This window comes from Protomyctophum bolini (genome assembly GCF_963924005.1).
Source record: "Protomyctophum bolini genome assembly, chromosome: 15".
In the NCBI taxonomy this organism is placed as follows: domain Eukaryota; kingdom Metazoa; phylum Chordata; class Actinopteri; order Myctophiformes; family Myctophidae; genus Protomyctophum; species Protomyctophum bolini.
Genome location: NC_137876.1, coordinates 11,484,054 through 11,495,464, shown reverse-complemented (window position 1 = coordinate 11,495,464; position 11,411 = coordinate 11,484,054). Strand labels below are relative to the sequence as shown.

At 45.1% G+C, this 11,411-nt stretch overlaps 1 protein-coding gene across 3 annotated transcripts in view; it reads right to left on the bottom strand.

The window, feature by feature from the left end:
- Nucleotides 1-1,047: 1,047 nt before the first annotated feature.
- The window catches only part of LOC308328916 (fibroblast growth factor receptor-like 1), a 31,529-nt gene continuing 21,165 nt past the window's right edge, over nucleotides 1,048-11,411 (bottom strand). For all 3 annotated transcript variants that reach the window (XM_080783036.1, XM_080783035.1, XM_080783034.1), the window contains 4 exons: nucleotides 5,591-5,677; nucleotides 5,194-5,478; nucleotides 3,260-3,613; nucleotides 1,048-2,670 (listed from right to left, as the gene is read on the bottom strand). In XM_080783036.1, coding sequence (XP_080639162.1) covers nucleotides 2,228-2,670; nucleotides 3,260-3,613; nucleotides 5,194-5,478; nucleotides 5,591-5,677 — 1,169 coding nt within the window. In that variant the 3' untranslated portion in view covers nucleotides 1,048-2,227. The remainder of the gene's footprint in view (nucleotides 2,671-3,259; nucleotides 3,614-5,193; nucleotides 5,479-5,590; nucleotides 5,678-11,411) is intronic.

Below are 11,411 nucleotides of genomic sequence, written 5' to 3'. Positions count from 1 at the left end.
TGCTTCTGGGTAGACCCTAGATTAGAACTACATATTTTCATATGTGGGTCTGTGGCCAAATACTTGGCACGACTGACGAACTCTTTTTCAGAAAACTGAAACACAAATGTCTTGCAAACTATGGCAATGTTTGGTGTGAATTGGTTTGACCTTTGAAACCACATGGGGGCAGTGTTGTTTAAAAGTTTGCTTGTGGATCGATTTCTTTTAACATTCAAAGCATTTTAATTGACTTATGGTAATATGGTTGGTTTACCAGTGTAACAGCAAAGTGCAATACTGTGTAGATTATTTTAGGTGAATGAATGCTTTTTACCAAATGGGTAGGAGCTATTAAATATGTAATTTCCTCATCCGTCTCGAGCCAATGCTCATCTCTTCCTGCAATGCTTATAACAAAACAAGAGCTGGCTCAATACAATGCTACCCTTCTTTTCGGAGCAATCACAGGGTCCTGTCACTTCACTCCCAGAGCAGGACAATGCACTTCCTAATGGTGAAAGGAAATCCTACCTAGATTGGAGCTGAATGAGGTGGTAGTGTAGAGCAGAGGGGCTGCAGTGGGTTTATTCTGTTCCTTAAATGGGGAAGATGCTAGTCGTCTGGTGTAGTCTTTCAGGGGCCATCACTCATCTAAAAACGACAGAGTCCTCTGTGTCCAGTTGTCCACACACACACACACACACACCATTCAGTCATTCATGCCATCAGCTACTGTCTGCCCTCTGTGTCACCCTCTGTAGACAAGTCAACTATAGGCTTCTCGTCATGTCACAGACAGGGCAGAAAGCTGACCTGCCTTTGCTGGGGTTCCCAATGGCCCTCATCCATTAGTATGGGGCCCATCTCATTCACAACTATTCCCTTTCTTGATCAGCAGGTGGTAGTAGCGCTGCTACAATATATTTCTATCATCAAAGTACAAGACACAAAAGGAGAAAAAAAACACATACTGTACATTTGCAAAAGGCCAGACGGAAGGCCAACAACAGTGTGTGGTCCACACACTGTTGAGAAACTGTTGAGAAAAAAAAGCAAGACATCAAATGCAGCTATTTCAAGTCCTTTAATCCAACTGTAACCAAATCATCAAGACATTAGATGATTTCGTTTTTGACCTTTTAAGAGAATATATTGTACAAGATTGTCAAATACAACCAATTACATACAACAATACCTAAATGTGATTAAACTGGCAGACAGTACTCAAAATATACTATACACAGCTACAGTAAACTTTAATAAACTTACATATGTAAAATGCCTTACTCTGAAAAATAAACATTCGATACATTTTCTTAGCAAAATAAATTAAATATTCATGACTGAATTTGAATATAAATGACTACAGCTTCATAAATCGTGGCTGGATACGTTTGCAGTCCAAAATACACATCCTTTCTAGTCACCAATAAGGGTATATTTGGGGAAGCATTTACCTCTGACTAGTGGTGGGAACCTCTGAAAAGTTTTGAAGACTCAACTCCAATTAACATGCAACATGGAAACACACTTCTCCCATCCCTTGCAGTCTTAGGCAAGGTTTGCATACCTTAGGTTAGGCTTTCTGGTCTATGTATGGCAAGTAAGCGAAGGACAAAAGTCCATCAGGGATGGAGATAACTAAAATGAAGGATAGTGGTCAGTGATGTAATGTATGTGCATTCCAAACATTATGTGACATTAAAACAAACAAAGGACTACCTGAGTAGGAGCATAAAATCCAGCCCTTTTGTAAATCATCAGTACCGCTTGTATCACCATGGCCAGTCGCAACATGCAGAGCCTCTGCTCTACCCCAGCTGTAGAAGAAGGGTAAAAGCAACACGCATTTGGACTTCACCTCAAATAGAAATCGTAAAAGAACAAATCAGGATGATAGGCAGATATCCTCTAGTTAGTCTGAACAACTGCAATTTAACCCGCACATTGAAGAATCTCGCCTTTTTAAGTGCACAACAACCATATATTTTAGTGGTGTGAGAACGTGGCAGGTGAAAAAGAAGAAGCACCAAACATGGACATTAGCAGGCGCTAACCCAAGTTCTGTATCACTGACCGCTGATATGTTTATCACTAGACTCTGTGCATTCACTTCAAATATTGTCCAGTTGTAAGAAGAGTTTGGCACAGTTTAACAGTTTATAGAGCAATTCCAGCTGTACATTACCAAAGAGCACGTCTCTGTGTTTAGTCCACAGCTCATACAGTCCATGTAAAATGCTGGCTAACACTGAAAATGAATGTGTTGATGCTGATGTACTTTCCCATCCACGTGGGAGTGAGTGTGCGTGTGAATGTCAGTGTAGATTTTGGGGTATATTTTGTTGGGGAGGGCTGACCCCCCTTGGCTGAGGAGGAGCTGCTGCTGGGCGAGGTACTCCTCATAGTTTATGGAACTCATGCAATCTTTGTCTGGGCTGGAAGAGGTGGACGACGGGGCGACACAGCTCCTCTCCCGTTCTCGATAGGGCAGCCGGTGGGAGCTCTGCAACACCTGAGCAGCCGTGGCCGGTGCACTGGGAGGTGGACAGTGCTTCTTGCTCTGGCAGAACCACAGCAGCACTGTGCCAAAGATGAACACCATCCCAGCGGGTATGCCAATGATGACAGGCCAGGGGAGGGTGCTGGAGGCTGGCACAAATATGGGGATGATAGGAGGCTTGGTGTCTGCAAAGGGAGAACGGAAAGAAAAGATCACGTTTCTTTATTTATTTATATAGCATTTCTACTGGCTCTTATTACATACGTGTATGTTATGAATGTTACAAATCCAACCTCTTGACCTACCTTTGCAATATTTTAGAATGAAAAAGTCAAACACTAGTTTTTTAAACTAGACAAAGCTACTGATATAACACTTTGAAGTATGTCGTTTTTTTGCTGTCCTAATTTCAGTTGCCAATTCACATGTGTACTGCAGCAGTCCTGGTTGCTGCCAAGCCCCACAGTTGTCCTGGGGAGGGTGTAGACAACCACATGCCTCCTCCAATACACATGGAGTCAACAGCTGCTTCTTTTCACCTGACAGTGTCACAGAGACAGCATAACGTGACCTGAGGTTTGGGCCATCTTCCTCAGATCCCCTCCCCTCTCAACAGGACAACCAGTAGGAATATCCAGTGCAGCAACAAAGACAACAATACCCGGTTGGCATCCCCCACCCCCGCGAACACCGCCAGTCTCACTCTCTTCGGTGAGGGTCAAGTGTCATTCCTTCTATGGAAGTGAGAGGTGGGTGCGTTAACATAAATCTCACCTGGAAGCACGGTAAGGAAAGCGCTGCGGAAGCTGTAACCCATGGTGTTGGCACCTAAACAGATGTACATGCCAGAATCTTCCTCTTTAGCCCGGGTAATGAGAAGCTTGTTGAGGTAGGAGCCGTCGGGTCGCGACCACACCTCTCCGGTGGGCAGCACCACAAAGCGGTGGTCGCCCACCTCGATGGTGGAGTTGTAGCGGCTTTCCTCGTTGGACTCCACGCGCTTGAGCCACTGAATGACAGGCTTCACGTCACTCCGCACCTTGCACTGGAACGAGGTGGTGCCACCATAGTCCACCGTGGTGTTGACCGGGTGCGTGCCCGTCAAAATGGGCTTGGAGTTTGTCCTCTCTGTATGTACGCACGCACACACGCGCACACACACACACACACACACACACACACACACACACACACACACACACAGTGAAACATATGTCAAAACACACACACACACACGCACGCACACACATATTCATTTTGACATGCCAGACCTTCTGTGCATAGAACAGGCCTTAGTTGTCTGTACTGTTATTAGCCCCAGGCTTATAACTTGTAATTAACAGAGAAGGAGAAATACCACATGTAACACAAGAAGTATGTGTGATTAGTTTCCTCTCTCTCTGCTCCTGGTTGTACAGCACACATTTCTCAAGGGGAAGGGGGAGCTGGGGGTCTGGCAGACAGCTGGACTTTAATCAGCTCCAGATTGGGTGGAGGGTCTCTGGGTTGAAGAACCCCTCTCTCTCTCACTCTCTCTCTCTTTCTGCATCTAACACCAGAACCCAAACCCTGACTCTCGGGCCTCCTTCCTCAATATGCTTCCCATACACCATACACATGATTACACAAGCACATCCATCCATGCAGCAGGGACACGAGTAAGATTTGTTGATCAAACTCTGAAGCTGGGAGTAGGAAGATCAAAGAGAGAGAGAGAGAACCTGCAAAAGGTTATGCTTCTTCCACAGTCAAATCCAAGACCTTAGAATGATTAACCTCACACTGTTTTTTGTTTGTTTTTTCATTTCCATTAAAGGACCACTTCACCACTTTTCAACCCATCTTCATATAATAGGTCATGATAAAATGGCATGGCACAAATATTTTGTGCTGTGGGCAGTTCAGAAACCCGTCCATCCAGTGACTTCATCAATGGCGAATCCAAGCTAATAGAAACTGCAGGCTTTCTAGTCCTGAAAAGTTGCAATGCGAAAATGGAAGCCACCGTTCTCACGATAATAGAAATCTAAACATTTTAGTAAAAAAAAATATATATATAATATATATTTATTTTTAAATATTTTTTATGTGTCAATTATCTGTAATCCATGCTTCCTTCTATGCATGAGGAGTCCAAGCCGCTTCTTTTCACCTGACAGGCGGGAGTTTCCCCGGCCGGACGTAGCGCTTGGAAGGAACACGTTATTCCGACCAGGATTACTGCATGTTTTTTGTGAGGGTACCTACCCTTGGAGACACGGGGAGAACATGCAAACTCCACACAGAAAGGCCCTTTCGCCAACCCCACCTATGGGCACTGATGATGCCGAGGAGAGAACACGCCCACAGCGTCCCCAGTGGGAATCGAACCCAGGACCTTCTAGCTATGAGGCGACAGCACTACCAACTGTGCCACCATGCCACGCCCATAAAAAATAAAATAAAACAATTGAAGTTAAAAAGTTAAAGAATATTGTTTAAATAAAATTGGGTGTCTGAACTGCCCACAGCCTTCCTATGAGACACAGATTGAGTAGATAATTTTTTTGGCATTTTATCATGATTATTAGTGAGGACCTATTATATGAAGATAGGTTGAAAAGTGGTGAAGTGGTCCTTCAAGGAAAAACCACGACAAACATTTAAAGCAATGCAGGTTACTCAACAGTTATTACTGAGATATTTGCAGGCAGCGGATTGATACTTACGTATGACCTCAACTTTGTATGTTGCGTTGATCTCTCCTGCACGATTGGAGACTCTGCAGGTGTATCTGCCGCTGTGCTCTGGCATCAGATTCCTCAGGCTCAGCGTCCACTTCTTCTGTCGCCCCTCGCCGACCTCGCGCTCCGTCAGAGGCCTGTCATCCTTCAACCACACGATGTCTGGCCGCGGATTCCCACTTGCTGTACACTTGAGTCGCACCGAGCTGCCCACTGGACGGGCTATCACCCTCTTCCTCATCTTAGCAGGCTGGGTGAAGCGAGGCCGCACTTCAGAGGAAATAAAAGGACATTACTGTATGTGTTCAATGCCTTGCTGTTCACTGGACACTCTGGACATGGTAGGAGTTTTTATTATGCTGCATGGTGAGAGAGCGCTTACCAAATTTTCCTGACAGGCCGTCAGGGCCCAACTCGGACTCTGGGCCATCAGCCGTCCCTGGGCCTGTCTTATCAGTACCAGAGTCATCTGTTGACAGAGAAAATATGGTCAGTCACTGGAGAGCTAAACAAAACATAAAGATGAAAATTGTGTTCTTCCCCCAAGGGATATAAAGTAAATAAAACTTGTGGCACAGAATTCAAGCTGGTTATAACATGACGAAATATCATCACGCTGCATAAAGGTCTAGAGGTTTTCACGAAGGGTGACGACAAAGATTATAAGATAAACAGTCTATGATTTCACTTGTGGAATAAAGACTTATGTAGCCATTTGGGCGAATATCCAATGCAGTTAAACTGTCTAGTCAAGCTCTCAGTGGACAAGCTTTCTCACTTACTTCCACAGCCTGCAAAGAAGACCTCCTGAGACAGTGCAGAAAGAGCCATAGTCTATGTAATGTTTTAGTCTGCATCTCAATCCAAACGGCAGTAAGGCTTATCTTGTACTTTATCGCACTACTGTACTGCTTGACAGAAATTATGTATTTAATATAATGTGTCATTTTTGTCAGGCGACAAACTACACCCTGAGCCTTAGACCTTTCGGTTGACAGTTGACACGTCTTTACAACGTCATAGACAAAATAGTTACAGCAAAGACACAAAGCCCAACAGGCACTGTAAAGCAGTCTTGGCTCTGACTGAGTAAATTTAGCATTTATAGATAGGATCCTCTAAGCGGGGTGCACGCTAAGGTCACACACTGCAGCAATTGGGAGTAACATGATCAGTTTTCATAAGCCTGGTTCCAGAAGACAGCTGTGCAGTTTATGTCACTGGCTGGCTGGCTGACATCATGCAGTGGAGCTAAGACAGGGCTTACAGAAAATATAATGAGTGAAACCTAATAGACGTTTGTAATGCATATCTACTTTGTGAGTTAGGCATTGATGAATTTATGAACCATATCAAATTCCCTGCCATCCCGTGCCACTCACTGCAATGCCAGACTTTAAATGGATGATTATGGATTATCAGTTAAAGAAGAGATGGGAAGCTTTGATATGATACTACCGGGATGTCACTTAACATTAAGTTATGGTACTCATGTCAATCGCAATATGTCTGACCTTTTAAATATGACAACCATAAGTAAGTGATTTATCTGCCTTGCTGGGGGCTAGATAAAGCTCATATTTGGCAAGCGTGGATCTATAACGAACAGCACAAGGAACAAAGTCCAACAGCTAATGTTGCTAGTTTTGATTTCAAGTTCAGTGTAGCCTCAAGTTGAATTCCTCTAAATGCAGTTTGGCACACTTGATTCCCCCTTAATGTTTGATGGGGGCAGGTAGAGGGGCCAGATGTGACTTCTAACCCCCCCCTTAGTCCTGCCGCCCTCCCAAGTCCCCCAAAACCCTCTAAGCTCTCTAGGGTTCTCTGGGCACAAACCCTCCATTGTCTGTCCCCTGTAGCACCAGGCCCACTCATGATGTCATGGCTATTTGAAGGGCTTTAACTGGCCAACTATAATAACCCATTCCTTTAAAAAACAGCCTCTATTGGAAGAAATATTTCTCTGTTGCTCACTTGGGCTCTGCGCATTCCTGCCGGTTCCTGAACCTCCCAATCCAAACAGAACATGGTCCCACACTGCCGGGCTTTTCTTTCTGAGTTTTCTTTTTTGGGGGGGTTCCTGAATCTATTTCCTTTACACTTTTTGGAGATTCTGAGGAACAATGGTGCCTTTTATGAGTCTGTGTGTGTTACAACTATCCCTAGCCACTATTGTCTTTAAACAATGTTGGCTGACCAGACTTGCAGACTGGAGGGAGGCAGGACATGTCATGGCAGTCATATAATTGTTATTTTTGGAACAGAGAAAAATACAATCGTCAATAAATAGAGAGAGACCTAGAAACCTCTGTGTCTGCCCCACCCCCTCCGTGTCCCCCTTCTACCCTCTCCATTATTCTACAAAACTGGCATACATTGTGTGGAACCTAAATGCAAATAGCTAGGTAGGTAATTCATTAAATGAACACTTGCACTAAGTAAGCAATGAGCTATGTCGGGCTGTTTAAATCACAACGTTATTACATGCCACCATACAACAGTGATTGACTTCAGCCCATTCATGTACATACTTTTAGCATCTGATGCCATCACCTCCCTTTTCATTCACAAACCCAGCAACAGGAAGTAGGTCACTATGCGCTCTCTCCTCTGGCCTTGTGCACCAGCTGAGCTGAATCACAGGAAAAGGCCCCTTGATTTGGGGGTCACAATGAGCTCCAGATGTTGGGGACATCGTAATGTCCAGAGAAGGTTGTGTAGTGGCCTTGCACATGCGATCAGTCACATGGAGGGCAGTTTATCCAACGGCTGGCCATTATAACATCTCCGGAGACAGCCAAATTAACAAAGTATGCACTGTGTGTGAACTGTGAAGTGCCAAATGCTGTATGTGTACAGACATTAATTGTCTCCACCAGGCCGAAGGCCACATGGGCCTGTTACAGCGCCACCAGGAGGCCGATTTTTGCAAAACACATTTTTTGACAGTACACCTACAAATATTGTGAAAACATCATGTACGGTAAATTGGTACACAGTCTCTTTATAGCCATTAAACGAAACAGGTCTTTCCGATTGACTAAGATTGGGTTCCAAAGTTCGCAGGACTGCTCCTTTTGGATCAAAATGTCACATTCCGTGAAATGTTGCACGCACATTCCCACTAGGCCCAGGAAGCTTCATGGTGGCACTATAACTGGACGATTCGTGTTTTACCTATAACTGCACCGATCTGTGAAAAACTATTTTGAATTCTACCATAACCTTTTCGAGTGCCACCAGGAGGCCAACTTATGTGCAAAACTTTCTTTATATTTGTTCTTTTATGAGCCTGTATATGAACTGTACACAAATAAACATTAAAAGCACATGCCGTTAACTATTAGAATGCTACCTGCTACAATGCTTGTTGTAGTCAAAGCAGCTGAGGAGTGATAGGTGACGTATACGTCAGTCAGCGGGTGGAGGTGGGGGTGTGGATGGGAGGTGATGGGGGGCCAGTTGTCAGGAGACCACCCCAAACATGGCCCAAACAACCAGCTGGGTGGATTGAGGAGGCGCCATGTTGCACTGGCTGAACAGATTCTTGGGATAGCTCCGGGGAGGACTGGCTGTCCACTGGCAGATGGAGAGAGGGATATCTCTCCAGCCTCTATGGAACCACCCACACCCCCGCCCTTGCATCAGCCCACAAAGGCCCTCACTCTCTCACCTTCTCTCAAATCTCACTCTGCTTCCTTACTGTCTCTTTATCTTTCCTTACTGTCTCTGTCTCTTATGGTCTTTCTTCTGCTTGGCTTCTCTTCTTTAGCCCCCCTTCCCCCATTCCCTGGCGATTGCAGACCATAATGTTTAAAAAGTATGCTCACTTTGGGCCTGAGCTTGAAAGGCTGCCAGGATTTCGTCGCCACTGTTCCCCCGAACGACAGTATAACTGACTGCAGTTGTTTCTCTTTCTTTTACATTCTGTGATCCAGTAAAAATAATAAACCCACATGATGGATATTGTACATAGAGCTATGCTGGAAGCTACCCCTCATTTACAGTAAATAAATACTCCCTTTGCCTCTGGTCTCTCCCCTGGTCTCTCTGAGCAGCCGAGGCCTCCCAGATGGTCACGACGTTACCTACAATGCAACGAAATTAAAATGCCTGACAATTAGCCGAATCGAGTTTAATGGAAAGTGTTGCTCACGATAATTGTGCACCACAGGGCTGTTCTAAGCTGTCGGTTCTCTCGGCCCGATGACTTCAGTCCTGTAAGTGTTTTGAAAACGAGGCTCCCCCTAATCTTCCTGGTGAAAAAGCCACTCTGAATGCAGTCCTCCCGTGATGGAACAATTATCTATAAAAACAAACGGAGTGGTGATGGCTGCCAGTCCTTGGCTGGGATGATAGACGAGAGAGCAGAAACAGGGGAGGTTAGGGGGTGGTGGGGCCGGCGGCAGGGCGTGCGGGGAAGGAGGGGGTCTCTGTGGTCTAACAAAACAGAGATGTGGAATGGCTGTTGAGAGACTAGTGTTGGCCTGTCACACATTTCACCACCACCAGAGGACAAGTAGGAAATGGAACAAACCAGATCAGGGTTAAGAGCCAGGCCAAATGGTCTCCAGCGAACTCCATAAAGGGCAAAAACACACCACTGATAAAAATCTCATAAGAATATGCTCATAAGAATAAAAAAAGAAATACATGATTGAACTTTGTGAATGTTGTCAGGATGTTGAACGGATGACCTTGCAAGCCTCCATGACTTCATCACAGTGGTCTGAAATACTCTTCATTCAAGTCTTCATTCTCACTTAAGTCACAGTGCGATGAAGCCAAACCAGATAAATCATGTTGGCAAATACACCACAACACTGCTGGGACAAAGATGTTTTCTATCAACTGCGATGAATTGACAACGTGATTTATATACAGTAAGAGCGGGGTTGCATGTGTGCGAGTGTGTATGCAGTCTATGCACGTCTGTGCACATGCACAAGGGGCTCGTCATGATGAAAGAAATGTTGATTCTACCTCATGCCTCAAAAGTTTGAGTGGTTGGTGATTTTTATCCCTAACCTGAGATCAGTAAAGGCCTATTCTTTTCGGTGAAGAGGTGACCACCAAAGCAGAGAGATGTGTTGTGTGAGCGGTGACCAGTGAGTCATAGTACATTATAATAAAGAAAGTATTATAATACTTGATCCTATGACCCATAAGATGCTTTATTGGGACCGAAGGTCGCATTTACTATGAAATCCTGCCTGCCTGTCACCAGAAATTCCCTTTGATGGATTAAGAAAAGCTTTAAATTACATTAAGTTCTTTAAGTTGCCTTTTCAAAGCTTCAACCTTAACTCCAGACAAGACCCCGGACCTAACTGAGTTAGGCCCCGGACCCCGGACCCCAGACCTAGTTAGGTCTGGGGTTAGGTCTGAGTTAGGCCCACTTTGGTCAGAACCCCGCTCTTGTGACCAGAACGGTTCTAGACCTGTGACAATAGGGTTGCCAATCCATCATGCCGCGTGACATCATGGAGACCCTTAACGCCTCCATATATGGTTGGTCACGCCTCATGACATCACGCCTCCTGACACGTTACGCCACCATATATGGCCATCTCCATATATAGATCACGACACTGACCTCATCTAACCCTGGACTGGATCATCACCTAGATCTGCATAGGAGCCAGCCAGCAACTCTTGTTGATCTGACCTCATCAAAACCATTACACTCAAGACACACTCCATATATGGCCAGTACATAATTCATTCCATATGTTGATCTGACCCCCCCATGCCAAAGCGCCAACGCTCGCCCAGCCGTCTGCCGTCACACAGGCGGATGCGTGCACGCGACATTGCCCTTTAGGGCGTCTTACTGGTAATGTGTTATTGCGACCGAAGGTTGCAGTTGACTATGGAATCGAGCATTTCCCGTCAGTTAGTGTGTCGGGCCCCATATATGGTGCCCAGGTCTCGTGACATCATGTGACATCATCAGGGATGGAGATGTGGAGACCCTGATGTCATATATGAAATGCAACCTGCTGTTGCAGTTAAGCACATATATGGAGATCCCTGATGTCATCACTATTGGCCAGCAACGCTATATCTGACGGTCTGAACAAACAGTGAAGAACGGGAGATAGTCAGTTTGTTATTTCTCTCGTAGAATCTGAAGAAAGACGTCATGTCACCCACCTGTCACAGGCAGATTTGAGAAGTGAAAAATGGGATAGGCCGTAAAA